Source organism: Salmo salar, chromosome 07 (assembly GCF_965601325.2).
Source record: "Salmo salar chromosome 07, fSalSal1, whole genome shotgun sequence".
NCBI classification, from domain to species: Eukaryota; Metazoa; Chordata; class Actinopteri; order Salmoniformes; family Salmonidae; genus Salmo; species Salmo salar.
Window position 1 is genome coordinate 50,715,017 of NC_138297.1, and position 23,861 is coordinate 50,738,877.

At 44.9% G+C, this 23,861-nt stretch overlaps 2 protein-coding genes across 3 annotated transcripts in view; both read left to right on the forward strand.

Annotated features, from left to right (window-relative positions):
• The first annotated feature begins 3,838 nt into the window (after positions 1–3,838).
• LOC106609477 (NADH dehydrogenase [ubiquinone] 1 alpha subcomplex subunit 12) lies at positions 3,839–5,434 on the forward strand. The gene is made up of 4 exons (XM_014208350.3): positions 3,839–3,981; positions 4,476–4,558; positions 4,781–4,868; positions 5,137–5,434. Exons 1-4 carry the CDS (start codon positions 3,893–3,895, stop codon positions 5,309–5,311), a joined length of 435 nt encoding a protein of 144 aa, XP_014063825.1. The 5' UTR covers positions 3,839–3,892; the 3' UTR covers positions 5,312–5,434.
• Positions 5,435–10,734: 5,300 nt separating this feature from the next.
• The window catches only part of LOC106609443 (transmembrane and coiled-coil domain protein 3), a 52,000-nt gene continuing 38,873 nt past the window's right edge, over positions 10,735–23,861 (forward strand). The window contains exon 1 of one of the 2 annotated variants that reach the window (XM_082977744.1): positions 10,735–11,221. In XM_082977744.1, the coding sequence (XP_082833870.1) occupies positions 11,177–11,221 (45 nt within the window). In that variant the 5' untranslated portion in view covers positions 10,735–11,176. Of the gene's footprint in view, positions 11,222–22,456; positions 22,679–23,861 lie in introns of those variants that run through there. The other variant, XM_014208293.3, reaches the window with a different exon arrangement.

A 23,861-nucleotide genomic window follows, 5' to 3' on the forward strand; every position in this document is an offset into this window, starting at 1 on the left:
TTGTAGGGGTCCAGATTTTGCAGCTCTTTCAGAACATCAGCTAACTGGATTTGGGTGAAGGAGAAGTGGGGGAGGTTTGGGTGAGTTGCTGTGGGGAGCACAGGGCTGTTGACCGGGGTAGGGGTAGCCAGGTGGAAAGCATGGCCAGCCGTAGAAAAATGCTTATTGAAATTCTCAATTATTGTGGATTTATCGGTGGTAACAGTGTTTCCTAGCCTCAGTGCAGTGGGCAGTTGGGAGGAGGTGCTATTATTCTCCATGGTCTTCATGGTATTCATACCCCTTGGCAGGAGGTGCTATTATTCTCCATGGTCTTCATGGTATTCATACCCCTTGGCAGGAGGTGCTATTATGCTCCATGGACTTCATGGTATTCATACCCCTTGGCAGGAGGTGCTATTATGCTCCATGGACTCCATGGTATTCATACCCCTTGGCAGGAGGTGCTATTATGCTCCATGGTCTTCATGGTATTCATACCCCTTGGCAGGAGGTGCTATTATGCTCCATGGACTCCATGGTATTCATACCCCTTGACTTATTCCACATTTTGTTGTGTTACAGCCTGAATTCAAAACTTATGAAATAGATTTTGTTTCTCTCATTCATTTACACACAATACCCATAACGATAAAGTGAAAACGTTTATAGGAATGTTGGCAAACGTATTTAAAATGAAATACAGAAATATTGCATTTACATGTGTATTCACACCCCCGAGTCAATACATTTTAGAATCACCTTTGGCAGTGATTACAGCTGTAAGTCTTTCTGGGTAAGTCTCTAAGAGCTTTGCACACGTAGATTGTACAATATTTGCACATTATTCTTTTTAAAATTCTTCAAGCTCTGTCAAGTTGCTTGTTGATCATTGCTAGACAGCCATTTTCAAGTCTTGCCATAGATTTTCAAGCCGGTTTAAGTCAAAACTGTAACTAGGCCACTCAGGAACATTCAATGTCGTATTGGTAAGCAACTTGTCTTTTAGGTTATTGTCCTGCTGAAAGGTGAATTTGTCTCCCAGTTTCTGTTGGAAAACAGACTGAACCATGTTTTCCTCTAGGATTTTGCCTGTGCTTAGCTCTATTCTATTTCTTTGCCGATGACATGTATACCCATAACATGCTGTAGCCACCGTCATGCTTGAAAATATGAAGAGTGGTACTCAATTATGTGTTGTGTTGGATTTGCCCCAAACATAACGCTTTGTATTCAGGACATAAAGTTAATTTCTTTGCCAGATTTTTTGCAGTTTTACTTTAGTGACTTATTGCAAACAGGACGCCTGTATCTTTGTAGTGACTGGGTGTATTGATACACCATCCAAAGTGTAATTCATAACTACACCATGTTCAATGGGTATTCAATGTCTGCTTTTTTATTTTATTTATACCCATCTACCAATAGGTGCCTTTCTTTGTGAGGCATTGGAAAACCTCCCTGGACTTTGTGGTTAAATCTGTGTTTGAAATTCACTGCTCGATTGAGGGACAGTGTGGGTTACAGAGATGAGGTAGTCATTAAAAAAATCATGTTAAACACTATTATTGCACACAGATTGAGTCCATGCAACTTATTATGTGACTTGTTAAGCACAATTTTACTCCTGAACTTAGGCTTGCCATAACAAAGGGGTTGAATACTTATTGACGCAGACATTTCAATTTGTACACATTTCTAAAAACATAATTCCACTTTGATATTGTGGTGTATTGCGTGTAGGCCAGTGACACAACATCTGTAACACAACAAAATGTGGAAAAAGTCAAGGGGTGTGAATAATTTCTGAAGACACTGTATGAAAGTATTTTTTAATTGTATTACTATTATCCATATTTTGGTAGCATTTTATTATAACTAATCAGTATGTCATTACATTTAGCTTCTAAAGATACTTGAAACAGGACAGTTAGCTTCTTGAATTTTTCTATAATAGTCATCACATTTTGCTCCCATGTAAGAGACACTTGAGACAAGACTGTTAGCATGGTTACATTATTATATATACTGCTCAAAAAAATAAAGAGAACACTTAAACAACACATCCTAGATCTGAATGAAAGAAATAATCTTATTAAATACTTTTTTCTTTACATAGTTGAATGTGCTGACAACAAAATCACACCAAAATAATCAATGGAAATCCAATTTATCAACCCATGGAGGTCTGGATTTGGAGTCACACTCAAAATTAAAGTGGAAAACCACACTACAGGCTGATCCAACTTTGATGTAATGTCCTTAAAACAAGTCAAAATGAGGCTCAGTAGTGTGTGTGGCCTCCACGTGCCTGTATGACCTCCCTACAATGCCTGGGCATGCTCCTGATGAGGTGGCGGATGGTCTCCTGAGGGATCTCCTCCCAGACCTGGACTAAAGCATCCACCAACTCCTGGACAGTCTGTGGTGCAACGTGGCGTTGGTGGATGGAGCGAGACATGATGCCCAGATGTGCTCAATTGGATTCAGGTCTGGGGAACGGGTGGGCCAGTCCATAGCATCAATGCCTTCCTCTTGCAGGAACTGCTGACACACTCCAGCCACATGAGGTCTAGCATTGTCTTGCATTAGGAGGAACCCAGGGCCAACCACACCAGCATATGGTCTCACAAGGGGTCTGAGGATCTCATCTCGGTACCTAATGGCAGTCAGGCTTCCTCTGGCGAGCACATGGAGGGCTGTGCGGCCCCCCAAAGAAATGCCACCCCACACCATGACTGACCCACCGCCAAACCGGTCATGCTGGAGGATGTTGCAGGCAGCAGAACGTTCTCCACGGCGTCTCCAGACTCTGTCATGTCTATCACGTGCTCAGTGTGAACCTGCTTTCATCTGTGAAGAGCACAGGGCGCCAGTGGCGAATTTGCCAATCTTGGTGTTCTCTGGCAAATGCCAAACGTCCTGCACGGTGTTGGGCTGTAAGCACAACCCACACCTGTGGACGTCGGGCCCTCATACCACCCTCATGGAGTCTGTTTCTGACCGTTTGAGCAGACACATGCACATTTGTGGCCTGCTGGAGGTCATTTTGCAGGGCTCTGGCAGTGCTTCTCCTGCGCCTCCTTGCACAAAGGCGGAGGTAGCGGTCCTGATGCTGGGTTGTTGCTCTCCTATGGCCTCCTCCACGTCTCCTGATGTACTGGCCTGTCTCCTGTCTCCATGCTCTGGACACTACGCTGACAGACACAGCAAACCTTCTTGCCACAGCTTGCATTGATGTGCCATCCTGGATGAGCTGCACTACCTGAGCCACTTGTGTGGGTTGTAGACTCCGTCTCATGCTACCACTAGAGTTAAAGCACCGCCAGCATTCAAAAGTGACCAAAACATCAGCCAGGAAGCATAGGAACTGAGAAGTGGTCTGTGGTCCCCACCTGCAGAACCACTCCTTTATTGGGGGTGTCTTGCTAATTCCTATAATTTCCACCTGTTGTCTATTCTATTTGCACAACAGCATGTGAAATTTATTGTCAATCAGTGTTGCTTCCTAAGTGGACAGTTTGATTTCACAGAAGTGTGATTGACTTGGAGTTACATTGTGTTGTTTAAGTGTTCCCTTTATTTTTTTGAGCAGTATATATATATATATATATATATATATTATTTTATTTTTTATTTTTTTTACAATAGGCTTCCCGGCTTGTCATCAAATTGTTTCTAATATTGAGACACTTCAAAATGCACAGTTAGGTGGTTGCATTTTCTTACTACGGTTTACTTTACTCTGTCATCACAGAACAGAAGAGAAGAGAAACAGTGCGTGAAACTGCTTGAAATGCTGTTCATAGACTACTGTTAGACGAGAAACAATGGGCGGAACTATTGTGGACCGGGAAGCGTTTCAGCCCGAAAGTACCACAGTGTCCGTTACCCAAATCAGTCCCGTCTAAAAATGGCGGAGTATATACATGTCGTTCGAAGGGCTTTGGGACAGTTAGGAGGTCACGGTGGTGTAAAAGGCTTATTTGTTCAGTTATTCAGGTCAGTATAAGAGCGATATAATGTGCTTTGTAATCTATAGAGGTGGTTGTCGTTACTTTCAATGCATTTACTCGAGATAAATAAGTGTGTCCCCGGTCGGCAGGCAACCTGCTAGCACTAACGACCTACCTAGTTAACTACTGTAGCTGGCTAAATTGGTAAATAAACGGTTTATGTTAAAAAGCTGTTTTAAGGCTACTTGATTGTGTGATCTCTGACCTGTATCTGGTCTTCCCTGTGACTCAGTTGGTAGAGCATGGTGTTTGCAACGCCAGGGTTGTGGGTTTGATTCCCACTGGGGGCCAGTACAAAAAAAACATGTATGAAATGTATGTATTCACTACTGTAAGTCGCTCTGGATAAGAGCGTCTGCTAAATGACTAAAATGGAAATGTAATGTAAAATGTCTGACAAATTAGACATATTGCTAGTGGATGGGCTAATGGACTAGCCAGCTAGTTATCTAGCTTGTGGTGACTGTGTTTTTGTTACAGGGCAAATGATGTGAAAACGGGAGCGCTGATTGGCGTGGACAAGTATGGAAACAAGTACTTTGAGGACACACGCTACTTTTTTGGTAAGGTTGAACAGAACTAAACCTCAGCTCACATGACCAGTAATGGCCTTAGGCTATGTACTGCAGTGACAATCAAATCTCTGAATGTAGTTCGCAAATGTTATATTTTACAAATGGAGTTGATTGGTCAGCCTGTGGGGGAAATCAAGTAATAGAAAAGTGTGGTAGAGAGGGCTGTTCAAAGACCTGTAGTGTACTCCGAGTAACACCTCTCCTTGTCAGGTCGTCACCGCTGGGTTATCTACACGACAGAGATGAATGGAAAGAACACCATGTGGGAGGTGGATGGCAGCATGGTGCCCGCTGAATGGTAAATACATCTTACTTGGTTTGACACAGGTAGAGTTGCCTCTATCGCAGTGACTGGGCCATTGCCATGTTGGAGATCCTGGCCTTTATAGTAAAATTGCTGGCCTAAAGTTCTGAATATGGAATTGTAACAGATCTGGGTGGAACTCATTGAGTTGATGTACTGGTGCCTTAATTGTGTTTTTACTGTCTACGAACCTTCGATTGATGAACTAGCCTATTGATGAAATGAGTACCTGATTCTAACTCTCAATCTTAAATCTCCTCAGGCATCGCTGGCTGCACTGTATGACAGACAACCCCCCCACCACACACCCCCCTACACCCAAGAAGTTCCTGGCGGAGGTCCACCAGTTCAACGTGAGCGGTTCGGCCCAGGCGTACGTGCCCTACTCCACCACCCGCAAGAAGATCCACGAGTGGGTGCCCCCAAAGGCTCAGTGACCCTGCTGTGACCCGACCTGACCTTCAACTACTGACCCGTTACCTTCTGTAAATTACTGTGATTTCCTTTCTGTGCATTCACCAGCACATCTTTGCTTCTAAATAAAATCGAATCTATATGGACACTGGTGATGACTCAGTCCTTATGTGTGAAACTGTGGGTTGTCATGTGACTAGTTGGCTGACTGATGACCAGCTTTCCACGAGTCTGACATAAAAATGTTAGCAACATGAGTTTGTTTGAGAGCTTTTTTAAGACTGACTGAAACTGGCCCATTGTTGAGGTGCAGATTATGAGGTAATATTTTTCTGAGTTTCTCTGAGGGTGTTAGATGGTCTGATTTGTGTGTGTGTGTTGCAGACAGCAGGATATTGCAGAGCTGAGAAATGGCTGCAGTATTTCACATGGTGGTACTAGGAGCATGTCTGTGCTGACTGGCTATCAGATGACTATCACATCAGGGTGATATTGTGGGCAGGGTGTTGTCACATTCACACAGGCAGACAGACACTCACACTCCCAGCTCCAGTCCCTCTGTCCTCTTGGGGACTGCTGTGCTATGAGAGGTGAGTTAACTCTTCTCGGCTTGTGGCCCATTCTGGACTATTGACTGAAGGTGTAAGTTATATCAAAGCCATTTGCAATATATAAGAGCAGTGTTTATCAATCCAGTACCAATCTGTCAGTTAGCAGACAATTCTCTACTGTAAATGTGAAGACCATAGTTTGACTATCCTTGGTGGTGCAGAAAATAAATACTGTATTAGTCCCTGGTGAATCTTTTCATATGGTGTTTAAGTAGATATTTTTCTACACTGGAAAAATGGCAGTTTATCTACTTGTAGGTGTCAAAATAGCTTTTCTACTGTAGTCTGTACCTTAGGACATATTTTCAGAAGCAGCTTGGTTACTCAGGGTTTATCGGTATGCTAATGCTGCCTTTGCTTCCAGCGGTCTGGGCTGTTAGATGAGAAGGATTACGCTGTCAACGCTATTCGGCCGTGGGGTCAGTGAGGAGGCAGAGGATGAGGTCAGTCTCTCTATCCCTTGATATGGCTGTTTGAATCATTTTTAAATGCCCCCTCACTGAAGTGACATGGCTTGATAGGTGAAACCCTCATAAATTGCCTCCATCCCAATTGTGTTAGTGGTCAGTGGTTACTTCAATGAAGAGAGGAAGGAAGGATGCATGTTTAAGGTCCAATGCAGCCTTTTTTTATCTCAATGTAACATAATTTCTGGGTAACACTTAAGTACCATACTGTGATTGTTTTCAATTAAAATGTTCAAAAAGAAACAAAAAAAAGCTGATTTTCTTAGATTTAAAAAAGTATACTTTTTCTGTGGGGGGGCCCACCCACCATCCCCCCTCTTCAGAGGACAAAAATAAACTTTGTTTTTACAGCTTTTTATTTTGTTGTATTTCTACACACATTTGACATATTATAGAAGATGAGCTTTTAAACCCACCCCTCAGCTACTCTCAGTCCATCCCAGCTATCTCCCTAACCCCACCACTCAGCTACTCCCCAGTCCATCCCACCTATCTCCCTAACCCCACCACTCAGCTACTCTCAGTCCATCCCACCTATCTCCCTAACCCCACCCCTCAGCTACTCTCAGTCCATCCCACCTATCTCCGTGACCCCACCACTCAGCTACTCTCAGTCCATCCCACCTATCTCCGTGACCCCACCACTCAGCTACTCCCCAGTCCATCCCACCTATCTCCGTGACCCCACCCCTCAGCTACTCTCAGTCCATCCCACCTATCTCCGTGACCCCACCACTCAGCTACTCTCAGTCCATCCCACCTATCTCCGTGACCCCACCACTCAGCTACTCTCAGTCCATCCCACCTATCTCCCTAACCCCACCACTCAGCTACTCTCAGTCCATCCCACCTATCTCCGTGACCCCACCACTCAGCTACTCTCAGTCCATCCCACCTATCTCCGTGACCCCACCACTCAGCTACTCTCAGTCCATCCCACCTATCTCCGTGACCCCACCACTCAGCTACTCTCAGTCCATCTCACCTATCTCCCTAACCCCACCACTCAGCTACTCTCAGTCCATCCCACCTATCTCCGTGACCCCACCCCTCAGCTACTCTCAGTCCATCCCACCTATCTCCGTGACCCCACCACTCAGCTACTCTCAGTCCATCCCACCTATCTCCCTAACCCCACCACTCAGCTACTCCCCAGTCCATCCCACCTATCTCCCTAACCCCACCACTCAGCTACTCTCAGTCCATCCCACCTATCTCCCTAACCCCACCACTCAGCTACTCTCAGTCCATCCCACCTATCTCCCTAACCCCACCACTCAGCTACTCTCAGTCCATCCCACCTATCTCCATAAACCGCCTTCTTACGATTTCCATGTGCCGTATGTTTTTTTGTGATGTTTCACTTAAATTCTGAACCACGTTTAATCGCTTAGTATTGTAAGATAAATATTTTTACTTAAAGTATTATTATATTGTTGATTGATTGATGATGGTTTTTTAAATCTCCCATCTGTGTTCATTTGAGATAAATGTTGTGATTTTTCAGCCATTCCTGAACCTGTGACCAGAAACATGAAAAATTGCTTCTTAGCGAAGATCAATTTCTCCAACAAGAATTTTGCTAGGACTCTCTAGGAGTGGTCTGAGTTGGGAGGGGAACAATTTAAACTAGCTGTTATTGGCAGAGAGGTTTGGAACTATAGTTCTTATTGGTCTATTAACTAATTTACGAACTGGACATGTCACCAGGCAGGCCAAAACTGCATCTCACCAAAGCCAGCTGAAATTTCAGCTCTTACACTAAAATCACAATTTCACAGTATTATTCCAACCTCATGGTGTGGAAATATATATAAAACATTTTTGACTGCACTGGGTCTTTAAAGAGTTATTGGAAAGGGGCCACACCATCTTCTCCTTTCTGCTTTCTGTCAATGTCAGGAAGACCTGTAATGACTGATCCATCCACCTGGGGTCACTGTGTCCCCTGATATAGTCGGCATTCCACTCACACCTCAGCTATATCATAATTAAATCAAACGAAATTCATGAGTACTTGGCTTTTGATCATGTAAATGGCTGTTGTTGAGGAGCTCTTTGTTGATGTGAAATAACATTGCCACAAGCCAGCGGTTCCAGGTGTTGCAATATATCCAGCTACCCCTGACTAGAATGCGACCGGCTTTCATTTGGAAGCCAGTCACATAGGCACCAGGACGGGGACTGGGGGACAATCCCATAAAGATCCTGAGTAATCTTTTGGCGCCTTGCGGCGGAGCTTTATCGCCTTGACTGAAAGGTGTTCGAATTAACTGGAGTGTTTAAATGTGTTTCCAACTTCACTGTCTCTCAGTGGGCTGAAGCTCCTGGTGCTTAAGGTCTAAGGGATTAGTATAGAGGGCTCAGGGTTTATCGGAACCTGCTGTAAAGTAACACAAGTTTGCCATGTTTGTGTGTAGGATATCAGAGCTGTGTCACTGGTGTTTCAGCTAGTGTCTCTGAGTCATTTGTGTAAATGGAGTAAAATGGCGTCTGATTTAAGTGAGAGGACTTGTACTGCCATGGCGATACTTCCTTGTGGCTAATTATAAGTTCAGTGAACACTCAACACATGTTCAGAAGAAAAACAACCTCATCTCTCTCAAACCCTTATGCGTCATTCTGCATACCCCTTATATCACTCTCTTCCCCCTCCAAAGCACCCTCTCTCTCTCTCTCTCTCTCTAAAATCACTCTCTTATCCCTCTCTCCCCCTCTCTCTTCCCCTCTCTCTTCCCCCTCCAAAGCACCCCCCCCCCCCCTCTCTCTCTCTCTCTCTCTCTCTCTCTCTCCATTTGTGTGTGTGTGTGTGTGTGTGTGTGTGTGTGTGTGTGTGTGTGTGTGTGTGTGTGTGTGTGTGTGTGTGTGTGTGTGTGTGTGTGTGTGTGTGTGTGTGTGTGTGTGTGTGTGTGTGTGTGTATAATGAGGTGGCAGCTGTGTTGGTGGTGATGCCAGCTGAGCACCAGAGGGAATATGAGGGCTCATTTTAGAGCAGGTGCATCCCTCTGCCCCCTGGTACCCTCTCCCCTCTGCCCTCTGGTACCCTCATCCCTCTCCCCTCCCCTCACCTCACCACCTGTCTGTCTGTCCCCATTCTATCCCTTCTGAGCAAACTCCCTCTTTTCTTTTCCCTCCCTCTGTTTCTGCGACATTTCCTTATCACCCTTATACTCTCCTTCCTCCCTCACTCCTCATTTTGTCTCTTCTGTTCTTCCTTCTGTCCATATCGTATTCATGCCTGTATTCCTCTGGAGATGATATATGATGAGTCTGTAGTATTTCCTGGACAGGAAGACAAGCCTCTGGAGATGATATATGATGAGTCTGTAGTATTTCCTGGACAGGAAGACAAGCCTCTGGAGATGATATATGATGAGTCTGTAGTATTTCCTGGACAGGAAGACAAGCCTCTGGAGATGATATATGATGAGTCTGTAGTATTTCCTGGACAGGAAGACAAGCCTCTGGAGATGATATATGATGAGTCTGTAGTATTTCCTGGACAGGAAGACAAGCCTCTGGAGATGATATATGATGAGTCTGTAGTATTTCCTGGACAGGAAGACAAGCCTCCCGACTCTGTAGATGTTTAATGGGTCAGAGGGGGCGGGGCGTCAAATATTTTATTTGTAGGGTTTCCAGGTCTTTAGACGTCCTCTTGAGCACAGTGCTGTAAAAATACCTCTGGCCCTGTTCTGTTCACCTCCCCTGTGTGTCACAGCTCTAAATGGGCTCTGAGAGAGACAGAGAGAGAAAGAGAGTGAAAAAGACCCACTGAATGGTTCTCAGAAACAAATGGGCTTAGCCTTAGTGAATGATAGTTGGGGGTATATTTGAATATGTGTGGGAGTGGGAGCAGAGCCCAGTTGCGTTGAGACACACACACGCACGCACGCACACACACACACACACAGAGGCCCGGGCCGGCTGTTATCTAGGGGTGTGAAGATGAACAGCTCTGTCTGAATGTATTCACCACTGAGACAGAGCAGGGGGAGGGGGGAGAGATTACTTCACTAACTTTACCAACTCTATCCCAACAGCAGTATATGGAGGTCCTGTATTTCCTCCCTCCCTCTCCTAACCTGTAGAACATCCCTACTACCTCTCAGGCTGTTGTTCTGGTTGCTGGCTCCTGATTGGCCTCAGAGGTAATAAATGAATGCCGTGGTGAAGCGTGCCCGGGCGGGCCAAGGAGGGAGGGTGAATCAGAGACCTCAGGTGGGGGGTGGGGGCTGGTTACTGCCTTATAAGGGCGACTCTCCCAACCTCTCAGGAAGTCAGGAACAGGGCAGAACCATGCAGAACAGAACAGTACAGAAAAGACTGCTGAACACACCTCAGGACAGGACAGAACAAGACAGCTGACTGACAGCAGATCAGTAGCGCCTGGTGCGGAAGGGAACGGGGTCAGTGTGTGTGTGTGTGTGTGTGTGCGTGTGTGTGTGTGTGTGTGTGTGTGTGTGTGTGTGTGTGTGTGTGTGTGTGTGTGTGTGTGTGTGTGTGTGTGTGTGTGTGTGTTTGTGTGTGTGTGTGTGTTTGTGTGTGTGTAGGAGTGTACCTTTGGACTTTTAGGGTGTTGGTTAGGGAGGTCCGAGCCGGGCCTTGTGACGGCACATCTTTATCACCACTGACAGGAAGGAAGGGCTTTCACCAGAGCCAGAGGGAAACCACACACACACTCTTCCCACAGCGGCTGTTCCTCTAAAAGGCTGCCAGCTCTTTGATGATCACTGAGCGTCTTCTGACGCTCGTAGGAATGAACTTTGACTTCACACACTCTGGCCCTTAACCCTAAGGAAGAGGAGAGATGAAGAAGCACTTCACGACCATCCCACTCATCCATGTCACAGAGGTAGAGTGTGTGTGTGTGACTGAGACTGCATGTCTCAAGGTACTACAGTCTCCAAGCTATTTCCAGTCTAAATGTAGTCAGAACTGTAGTCACATGCTGTCAGCTGTGTGTTTATATGACAACAGTTCATAGGCAGACTTTGACAAGCACCACGTGAGGAGCTGTGTGTGTGTGTGTGTGTGGGGGGAGGACATTTGGGTGAATGTAAACACCAGGTAAACGGACGGTAGTGTTACAGAAAAAGAGCAAAGCAGGGAGAGGTTGTGTCAGACGTGTTGTGTCCTGCCCCTGTGTGTGTGGTGTGTGTGTGTGTGTGTGTGTGTGTGTGTGCACACATATAGTTGTACTATGCTGTTTGTCTAATGCCAGAGGGAAGTCTTTAAAACCAGTCAGTCATAGATCATTGATCTGCTTTTAGTTATCCAGAACCCATCATTAATCTCTCTCTCTGCCCTGCCTGTTTTTTTTTTCTCTCCCTCCCTCGCTCTGTCTCTCTCTCTCTCTGTCAGTCTCTCTCTCTCTCTCTCTCTCTCCGTCTATCTCTCTCTCTAACTCTCTCGCTCTCTCTCTAATCACCCCTTCCCTACCTTTAATACCTCTCTCTTTCTCTCTCTCCTTCTCAGTGGAATTCAGTACATATAGTTATTTATACCTGATGGGGCTCTGTGCCCTACTGTACAGTCGTGGCCAAAAGTTTTGAGAATGACACAAATATTAATTTTCACAAAGTCTGCTGCCTCAGTTTGTGTGATGGCAATTTGCATATACTCCAGAATGTTATGAAGAATGATCAGATGAATTGCAATTAATTGCAAAGTCCCTCTTTGCCATGCAAATGAACTGAATCCCCCAAAAACATTTCCACTGCATTTCAGCCCTGCCACAAAATGACCAGCTGACATCATGTCAGTGATTCTTTCGTTAACACAGGTGTGAGTGTTGAAGAGGACAAGGCTGGAGATCACTCTGTCATGCTGTTTGAGTTCGAATAACAGACTGGAAGCTTCAAAAGGAGGGTGGTGCTTGGGATCATTGTTCTTCCTCTGTTAAACATGGTTACCTGCAAGGAAACACGTGCCGTCATCATTGCTTTGCACAAAAAGGGCTTCACAGGCAAGGATATTGCTGCCAGAAAGATTGCACCTAAATCAACCATTTATCGGATCATCAAGAACTTCAAGGAGAGCGGTTCAATTGTTGTGAAGAAGGCTTCAGGGTGCCCAAGAAAGTCCAGCAAGCGCAGGGCACCACCAGTACAGAGCTTGCTCAGGAATGGCAGCAGGCAGGTGAGGCGAAGACTTTTGGAGGATGGCCTGGTGTCAAGAAGGGCAGCAAAGAAGCCACTTCTCTCCAGGAAAAACATCAGGGACAGACTGATATTCTGCAAAAGATACAGGGATTGGACTGCTGAGGACTGGGGTAAAGCCATTTTCTCTGATGAATCCCCTTTCCGATTGTTTGGGGCATCCGTAAAAAAGCTTGTCCGGAGAAGACAAGGTGAGCGCTACCATCAGTCCTGTGTCATGCCAACAGTAAAGCATCCTGAGACCATTCATGTGTGGGGTTGCTTCTCAGCCAATGGAGGGGGCTCACTTACAATTTTGCCTAAGAACACAGCCATGAATAAAGAATGGTACCAACACATCCTCCGAGAGCAACTTCTCCCACCCATCGAGGAACAGTTTGGTGACGAAGAATGCCTTTTCCAGCATGATGGAGCACCTTGCCATAAGGTAAAAGTGATAACTAAGTGGCTCGGGGAACAAAACATTGATATTTTGGGTCCATGGCCAGGAAACTCCCCAGACCTTAATCCCATTGAGAACTTGTGGTCAATCCTCAGGAGGCAGGTGGACAAACAAAAACCCACAAATTATGACAAACTCCAAGCATTGATTAAGCAAGAATGGGCTGCCATCAGTCAGGATGTGGCACAGAAGTTAATTGACAGCATGCCAGGGTTGATTGCAGAGGTCTTGAAAAAGAAGGGTCAACACTGCAAATATTGACTCTTTGCATAAACGTCACGTAATTGACAGTAAAAGCCTTTGACACTTATGAAATGCTTGTAATTGTCAAGGTTGGCTCAAGGAAGCAGGAGAGGCAGAGTCAAGTCCAGGAGACAGAAAATCCGTGAATACACTTTTAATGAGCATCCACAATGTACGAACACGGTAGGGCACGGCGCATAAAAACAAATACTCCCAAAACCCCAGCTCAAACACTAAGCAGGGACGCAGCCCACAATAACCTAAAAAACACAGGCAGAGGGAAACACTCGTTCCTCAAACGACATAAGTCCTGACACAGAACAATCACGCACAAAACACAAACCTACCTAGCTAGGCTAAATACCCCCACTAACAACTAATACAAAACAGGTGCGTGCATAACCTAGACCTAACCAACAGAAAGTGAAACAGAGGATCGGTGGCAGCTAGTAGGCCGGCGACGAGGAGGGGTGCCACCTTCCGTCGTTGTCGTGACAGTAATTATACTTTAGTATTCCATAGTAACATCTGCCAAAAATATCTAAAGACACTGAAGCAGCAAACTATGTGGAAATGAATATTTGTGTCGTTCTCAAAACTTTTGGCCACGACTGTAGCTGGCGCAAGCCTGTGTTTGTGTCTCTCTTATTCTTATCTTATCTCTCCATCACCATGGATGTTCCATTACAATGATGTTGACTATATGTCTCTGTGTTAGAATGACGTCATATTCCTGGCTCCAGTGTGTGAGTGCTGAGCAGTGCCTCCTGGTAGTTGTAGTTGTTGTGATTTTGCTGAGTTGTGTGTGGGTAATGACCCTCTTCCAGTCAGTCTTGCCACAGACCACTAATGTGTAAAAAGAGACACAGAGGGGGAGAAAAAGAGATGTATGGTGGAGAGGTAGGCTTAAGGTTTGTCAGTAGTTCTCTGGTAATGCTGACCCTGGCTATCTTGATGCTGTCTCTCTGTACCATGGAGATATACCATTACCTTCATGTTAGGGCTGCATTAGGTTACTGTGTGTGTGTGTGTGTGTGTGTGTGTGTGTGTGTGTGTGTGTGTGTGTGTGTGTGTGTGTGTGTGTGTGTGTGTGTGTGTGTGTGTGTGTGTGTGTGTGTGTGTGTGTGTGTGTGTGTGTGTGTGTGTGTGTGTGTGTGTGTGTGTGTGTGTGTGTGTGTGAATGAGCTGATGATTGAGTAAAAGTAGTGTGTGTGTGTCAGACTAATGTTGAAATCTTTCCATACCCAACCTCTCTAAGTGTGTGTACAGAAACTCTAATAATAGAAGTCCTTAAGCTCTTACCTGAATAAATAAATATTAGATGCCATGGTAACGCCTTAGTAACTCGTTGCCTTAGATACAAGGAGCTTGGAGGCCTTGGTCAGTTTTGCTGATCTCTGTCATGTTGTTTATCCCATAGTAGGTGGTGGGTAACTCGGGAACACATCTCTGATGTAGTGTCAACACGGTCTTATTGTTTTAGCTTGTTAGTGGTGTGTGTGTGTGTGCCTCCGTGAGATTGTCTTTCTGGTTGTGCTCCAGTACGTTAGTGATAAATACCTCTCACCGCACTACCTGACCCCATCCCTGTCATACACGTCAGTCATCACCTCCTAATGTTCTGTTGATGAAAACACTCTCCGACCTGTCCGTGATGATGAGTTACCATGGGAACAAGATATTTTTTTCCAGCAAACGTACTTTGATTCCAATTTCAACGCAATTTAATTTGGCCATCAGGTGGCCTGCCAGCACACACTCACACATGCACTGTCTGTCACACACACACACACACACACACACACACACACACACACACACACACACACACACACACACACACACACACACACACACACACACACACACACTAGTTACACTACACAGTACACACCCATCACAGCTATTGTAGGTCTGACATGAGAGAGAGTGATTGTTACAGTGTGTAGTCCTGGGCTTGACAGGTGTCTTATGTACGCTCTTACCTTTACGGTCGTATGAGAGATTGTGTTAGGGTGTGTGTGTGTACTGGCTGACTGCCTAATTGTGTTGAAATTGGCTGTGTGTGGATGTATAAAGCAAATTAACAAATTCGTGAAACTAATTACGTGAAACTGAATGAAAACACTTAATCCAAATAAACCTTTCTAATCTTGCAATTCAAAGTACAAAACAAACACTGCAAATAGGCAACAACATTAGCTACTTTCAGTTAATTGTCTCAGGGTGATACTTTCCATCCACGAATTACCCTCCTCCTCCCATTATGTCAACAGAAAAGACAGTTGTATTTGGAACAACCTCTCATATTCCTGCGGGAGGTCTGTTTTAGTGCCAAATCAAAGAAGTTGAACAGAAAATGTGGATGCTGAGTGAAACTCTCCATAAGTCAACACTCACTCTATTGACCTGCACCTGACTCATCATTTGTGTGAATGAAGTGAAAATGAAACTAAAAAAGTGCATCCTTTCTTTTCTTCGCCCTTAATCTCACCCTCTCTCTATCTTTTATCTGGTGTGATTGTGCATGTTATTCACAGCTGAGTGTGCTTTCGCTCGCTGACAGGCAGTTTGCATCAGTCTGTTATTATCAATCCTTCTCCACCTGACAGTGACTCTGCTCTCTCGCTCTCTCCCCTCTCTCTCTCTCTCCTTTCTCTCTCTCTCTCTTTCCCCTCTCTCTCTCTCTTTCCCCTCTCGCTCTCTCTCTCCTTTCTCTCTCTCTCTCTTTCCCCTCTCTCTCTCCCCTCTCGCTCTCTCTCTCCCCTCTCTCTCTCTCTCTCTCTCTCTCTCTCTCTCTCTCTCTCACTCTCTCCTCTCTCCCTCTCTCTCTCTCTCTCTCTCGCTCAGCCTTGCTTCTTCTTCTCCAGAGTGGCAGCGGTCTAAGGCACTGCATCTTAGTACTAGAGGCGTCACTACAGACACCCTGGTTTGATTCCAGGCTGTATCACAACCAGCCGTGATTGGGAGTCCCATAGGGCGGCGCACAATTGGCCCACGGTCGTCCGGGTTGGCCGGTGTAGGCCGTCATTGTAAATAAGAGTTTGTTCTGACTCGCCTAGTTAAATAAAGGTTAAATTAAAAAAATATATATACAAATTATTCTCTCTCTTTCTCTTTCTCTGGCGGTTGTATCTGTGGTTAGTCAGGTATAGAAACTCTCTTTAATGATATTCTGCCACACAGTCCAGTTAGATTTACCACTGAGTTTGAATACTACCGTCCCCCTCCTACCACCACCCACCTCTACCAGTCACTCCCCCCAGCCCTGTATTCATATGCCCCATTTTTCTGCCAGCTGTGCTGGGACAAAAGAGGCCGTGGAGGTGGGAGGGATTAGTGGCTTGTGGATGGGTCTCTTGATCCATCATTTCACTCTGGGTCTGAATAGAACAGGATGGCAGGAGTAGAGGAGGGGAGGAGGAGGACAGGGGGGTAAGGAGGGGTGTTTTGTTGGGGGGAAAGGGGGGAGGGGCTTTCTCAATAGCGTGATGTCTGGCTGAAAAGGAGAGCTGTTTGGGGGAAGCAGGGGGTCCAAGGGGAAAGGAGGGAGAGAGAGGACAAGAGAAGGGGAAGAAGAAGAGAGAGAGAGGAGGTAGTTTCTGTCTATTCCACTCCCTGCCCTTTCCTCTCTACAGCCTCTCCCTGCTGGTCCCCACAAATAGGCCTGCCATTCCAGTTTAGTACAGTCCTGTTGTGACTTATAATGTAATTTTAGCACGCCAGTGTTGATTCGTCCCAGTCTGTCCTCTGAGTGCGTTTAATAATGTCTGGCAGTCAGAAAGTAACCTCTGTTATTACACATGGCTGAGGTATGAGGCCGACGAGACTGATTGGTTTGTCAGAGCAACCCATCCATAGAAACAGTGTCTGTGTGTGTGTGTGTGTGTGTGTGTGTGTGTGTGTGTGTGTGTGTGTGTGTGTGTGTGTGTGTGTGTGTGTGTGTGTGTGTGTGTGTGTGTGTTCTCACTGAGTCTAAAATCTGCAGCTCGTATCAGAAAATAGTGGAGAGGAAGCAGTACAGCTTCCTCTCCACTAATGTAAAACGTGTTAAGTAAGACAAGAGAGAGAGAGAGAGAGAGAGAGAGAGAGAGAGAGAGAGGAGAGAGAGAGAGAGAGAGTGTGTGTAATGTTGACTGTTGATTTTTGTATTGTTCAGTTCAATTTTGTTTATTATCTATTTCACTTGCTTTGGCAATGTAAACATATGTTTTCTATGCCAATAAAGCCCTTCAATTACATTGAATTGAGTTGAATTGGGACTGAGAGAGAGAGAGGGCGGGGGAGAGAGACTGTGTAAAGGCCATTAGCTGAAAGGGATTGGGTGGGAAATTGTCAGCATTAAAAAGAATGAAAGAGAAGGAGATGTGATGTGACGGCTACACTCACTGACACACAGCTTCACTCCCAAAGAGAGAGAGAGAGAGAGAGAGAGAGAGAGAGAGAGAGAGAGAGAGAGAGAGAGAGAGAGAGAAGAGGGGGAAGGAGGGGGAAGGAGGGGGAAGAGAGTGATATAAGGGGTATGCAGAATGACGCATAAGGATTTGAGAGAGATGAGGTTGTTTTTCTTCTGAACAGAACTAGGGTGTAGGATTAGGTCATCACAAACCAGTTCAACCACACTGCCCCAATTACTGAGAGACAAGGACTGTGTGTGTGTGTGTGTGTGTGTGAGAGAGAGAGAGAGACTGAGACCCAGACAATGTGTGTGTGACAGAGACCCAGACAGTGTGTGTCCTAATCTGGCCCTGGCATCTCACTGAGTCACACAGGAAGGAGAAGGGACTGAGTTCCTCAGAGCAGTCTGTTCCAATGCCTTCCTAGGGGGAATCGTCTGTTCGTTTCAATTTCCTTGTTCTTCGTAAGATTATCACACGATCACCCACGCACGAACACACACACACTCCTGTGTTCAGAGGGCAGCTCTGGGGTCAGTTATGAGCCAATATGATTCTTATAGAAGCATAATTTAGGATCCCATCAAAACATTTCAGATCTCTACATCAACGTTCCATAACCACATCAATATTCCCTTCCGGAACCACGTGGGAAGGTAGAGGTCAGATTGGGGTGACGTCTGGGACAGAGCGGGGAAGTGGCGCAGGAAGTGTAGACCGAACACAACGCCAGGGGGAAGTGGAACAATGGCAGTCTTGCGATAAACAGCACGCGCATGCGCACACACCAGATGAACTATAGCCCACTGTCTCCCTATGCAAATTCAATATTAATAAACTGGACAATCTTTTCTTTCAGTGTAATTGGATTATCAACTCAAAGGAGCTGGACTATCAAGCGAGACCACTAGTGCCATTTCGATAAGATATTGCAGGCAAATGAGAGTGTGTGTATTTATAAAGAGCAAACACACTGCAGGTAGTTCAGCTCTCAGAGGGATGAGACTTCTGTGGGATTAAGAAAGCAGCAGAAAGGGAGAGGGAGAGAGAGAGTGGCGCAAGGAATAAAACATTGACTTGGGTTTGCAGTTGAGACCAGTGTAATAGCTGTATTAGAGTTCCATGGCTGGTGAACTTCTGATTAGTGCTCAGATCAAAGTAGTTTAAAGTGGGTTAAATGAGCAGACTGTGGGTGTGCGTGCATGTGTGTGTTTGCGTGCGTGTGCAGCATGCATGCGTACATCCGTGTTTGTTCTAAAGCTCTTCTCTCTGGGCACACATGGTGCTCCAAGCCAAATCAATGCAGCCAAACACCAATTTAGACCAAATTGACATTCCATTCCTCATTATAAATCAAACACATTTTAACTAATCAACAGGCCTACATAGGTGATAATGGACTAGAAGTGGATTAGTTAAATGGTTTGATCAAAGCAGGGGGATCTGTCCCCAATCCCAAAAACCCCTCTATCTCTCTGACCTTATTTATAATACTACTAGTAATAATTTGGTGGGTCTTATATTTGTCCTATTTTATATACAAGTGTGTATTATATGCATGTGTGAATTGGAAATGTTTTTTTTTTTTTGCATATCCCAACTCCCCCTGGGACACACTCGGAGAGTGGGGTCATGGCCCGGCTCTGGGATTCAAACTAGCCGCTAGGATACCTGCTGCCTCAAGAAGTCTATTTTGTGTTTCTAGAATGGAAATAGATGGAAGCAATATGGTTGAAGCTCCCATAAACCCATTTGAGGACTTGATGGATCATCAGGGGCTAGGTGGGGCCAGGCTAGGGGCTGTTTTCAGCCTGTGTTGTGAGTGAGAAGGTAAAGAAGACATAATGACTACTCTCCTGATGGAATTGTACTGTCTCTGGCTGCAGTATTTCTGATATTCAGCATGTAAATAACTTATTAATGATTCACCCCCACCAAATGTATCAACATATTCTCCCTTCTCCAATCGACTCTGTGTCTAATGGATGAATTACTCCAGAGCCAGATTCCATCTGATCCCATCTTGGCACTCATGCCACCCCTCTCTGTGCCCACCGTGCCCTCTGTGCCAGGTGATGTTCTCTCCCTCCTAGCTGATTCATTCAGTCTCGGAACGTCTACCTGTCACCGGCCCGGTCGTTATGGTGATTAACGGCTGTGTGACTCATTCAGTATTCTTTCTCTCTCTCTCTTTCTGTTGGCCACCAGAGGAGCTGCTCTCATTCTGCCAACCCAGTCTTACCTTCACACATCTGACTCCACAGGCACGTTGGGAGTCTAGGGTATCAATACAGGGTGTGTGTGTGTGTGTGTTACTCACACTTTTAAGCAGTACTTTCACACATTCATTCAGTGTACAAAAGTGGAATCTGATCGTCGTTATCTGTCTGCCTCAAATCAATTTATACATTTTATTGTATATATTCCCTCCTTGGCTACCATTTTCATATACTGTGTGTGTGTGTGTGTGTGTGTGTGTGTGTGTGTGTGTGTGTGTGTGTGTGTGTGTGTGTGTGTGTGTGTGTGTGTGTGTGTGTGTGTGTGTGTGATTGTGTGTGTGTGTGTATGCGTGTGCACGCGCACATAGGCCTATGTGTTATTCACAACCGACATCCACCTTTATACAGTGTGTGTAGTTCAGTGCAATCCTCATCATCTCTCTGCCTCAAATCAATGAATGAGTTTCCATCCATATTCCTTTTTGGCTTTTGGCATTTCCACTTCCAATATGTAGGCCTATGAGCATATGTGTGTGTTTGCTTACTGATCAGGTATGTCATAGCTGGTTTACCTTGTGAAGGCGACATGGGGGTCTGACAGGTGGGAGACTGCATATCAATAAGCTGAGGATGAAATGTGCTGTTCTGTTTATGGACAGTAAAATAACAACAACCTCCTGAGCCTGGGTCACCAACACAGCTACTGGACTAATCAGCTAGCCAGCAGTACAGTGGGCTGCCAACCTTCTTTAAAAATGGATGACACAACAAAAGAGATTTTCTTATTGAATTATTTATGGGGACCTTTATCCTTGGAGACAATGATGGAGTATCCACTACCTCTTCCAAAGGGTGACAAGGCTACCTCACTCAACTCGGTATAGAAATGTTCGATTTTTATCAGCTATCTTACCAAGCCGATCTCTGTAGCACACATATGCATGCAGTGAAGCGCCTACATGGGGTACTGTTGAGGCTTCTGTGGAAAGATGTGGCAGTCTTTATTTTTATTTTTTAATTACATGGGGGAACACAAGTATATATTGTAATGAAACAGCAGGCAGGGAGCAGGTCTCGAACCCTCGACCTTCAAGCCCGAAGTCCGGCGCGCTATCGACTGTGCCGCAAAAGCATGCTCAAGCGGCAGAGTCGATTTCCGCGCTTATAAACCCAGGGTCGTTACAATATAAAGACTATACAAAGGACAATTGGGCTAGGGGGCGGGGCTAGGGGCGGGGCTAGGGGGGTACAACATCACATTACACAAGTACCTTACACTTAGAATTCTAACAGCTTTTTTGTTAGTAGAGTATTTAATTGTCTTAAAATATAGTTCCATTTCTTTTTTTAAGGTAAGAAAATGTGGTGTTTTGATTGTAAATTTATATTTCTGAATATGACATTTGGCCAAAAGAATAATGCAATTAATTACCTAAAATTGTTTCAACTTATTTCTATCGTAGGTAAAGAATCTAAGCAGGACACCTCTGCACAATAGCGTAAAATCTTCATAAATGTGTTCAATTATAAATCTACTGATGTCTTGCCACAGTTTTACACGAATTACATGAATACAAGGCCAAAAAAGATGCAACACCGTTTCTGGGTGGTCAAACGGTACAATTTGAGTTTATGTTTCTCTTAAACTTCTTCATGTAGTGGTTGGCAGGATAATATTTATGAATAATTTTAAAGGAAACTTCCTTAATTGTGTTAACAAGTTAACAAGTTAACATGTGTGTGGCAAAATCCAAACTTTTCCCTCCACATATATTATCAATAAAACCGTTCCAATAAGGCATGACATAAGGTATATAGATACAACATCCTGCTGAAACAAGGTTCGTATCGCTCTGTTGTTGAATGGACCAAAAGAGGAACAGATCTTTCCTACTGATGAGTCAACAGGGTTAATGGAAGGTAGGCTCTGAGGGTCAGGTCTTGACACGTTCCTGAATAATAAAGCAACACCTGAGGGAATGGCATCTAAAACAATTGCGAAATCTTTAGGTGTTACAGGGATCTTGTAAAGTGATAAGAATTCCTTAGAACTAAGTAAAAAAAACCTTATGCATGTACAAGTTGGCTCAGCAATAGGATATTATTTCGGGAACCAATATTCTAGAACAAAGATGTGCCAGTCACAGACAGGTGCGGCACGCTGATGATATCAGTTATCAGGGAGGTCATGAGGCAGTGTCCTGGACCGCGCTAAATGGACATTTCTCATTCGGTGGAAAATGACAATGAACTTCATTGTATCTAGCGCTATATTCATTCGACTTGCCATTAGTAAAATGTTAAGTCGTCCCATGGGCAGCAACATGTGTATGGGAAGACTGGCATTTGATGCCTTCTCTCCATTTCTAGGCGACTTACTATATATTCCTATTTCTAATCTTGGATGGTTGTTTATTTCAACATAAGCAACACACTCTCACCTAACTCAACTCTGGCTACAGTTAAAACATATATTTGAGATAAATGATTGTGAGGTTAATTCATAGTCGTAACGGGTTAATTACATGGCCAAGTCATAATTGTGTAGGTTAAATATCTGAATTAATTTACCCCCCCTCCCCTCTGGAGTAGTGGGAGGGATCTATTCGCACTCTGTCCTGTGTTTCGGAAGCAGACTACATCGGGAGACACTGATCACCCGACTACTGTGGTGGGTGAGAGCTCTCCGACCCGGACGGCGTGAGCGCGATGGACAGTTCAACTTTGTTTTTGTAGGGGAACGTCAAGTCCACATTCACCGAACCAAACTACGGGACTATGCCCAGTGCCGATACCGCTGTGGATAAAAGTTTATCAGAAGTAGAGAGATATAACATCTGCGGCGAAATGGTAAATATGCCTTCCTGGTCACATCGTCTGTGGAATGACAGAGACTTGGTGTCACGTATCTGACTGCGGCTGTAGAGCGAGCCAACATTTGTCACGTTTGATATTCCGTAGCATACAATCACTTCTTCGTGGCGGTTGTAGCCGACAATATCGGCATCAACAACCAGTTGTCTCTATGCGAATTATCTCATTCCCAACTAACCGTAGCTAACAAAGTATTGGGCTATAGCTTATCAGTGACTGATAGTCGAGTTGTGAACCGTTCCATCGTGCAGTGAAGTGCAGTCCCAAGTGTTGGGGCGACTTGATTTGGAAATGATGTGCAGCATATCCATTACATCATGTGAGACTTTGCTGTTAATTGCAACAGGACATGTTTAGGCATATTTTCAGATAATTCCATAATTACAGATAGGCTGTTGTAAATTGTGGTCATTTCTTTATTTTTGTATCTAGCCAACACATGTCTAACTGAATGTGTTATTTATACACTCAGTGTTTGTATCTGTTGTTTTGACAGTCAGGTATAACCCGTTAGTCAAGGATTTGTTCTGCTGGGCAGGTGTTTCATTCAAGGCAACGGCAGCTCTTTTCACAAACCACGTAACTATTGCGTGTGACCTCTCTGTCAGGTCCTAGTGCATTAACACAACAGCTGTTGAACACATCTACGAAGTAGGTTCTAGTCATTCGGTTCCTTTACCCCAATTGTTTTGTCGGGAGCAAATGTGCAGCCAGATGTTTGTGGTGGACGTGGCCCCTAAACGCTTTGCTTTATACGGTCATTCCCACACAATATAGTTTGCAACGGTATAGTTGTTTTGTCCCTGGTGTTTGTGTTCATTCTTAACTGTAATGTTGTGGGTGAGATACAGTGACGAGTTATACTTATAGCACAAACAACGACACCGATAGCTGATTCCCATACCATGACCCATTTAGGGGATAGGCTATGCAAAACTAAATCGAGCTATTTGTCCTAGTATATGACAAACCAATGAATGTATGAAAGAGTGAAAATGTCAACAAGGGTATGTAGTCAGGGGTCTAGCTGGTATTCAGCTATATATCCCATATAGAGGGTAGGCATAGGGGAAAGGATAGAGATCATGGAGGAGAGTCAAGGGGAAGGCTGGGGGACGGCACTGGTGTATTCCACATATTGTATCTGACAGTGGAAACC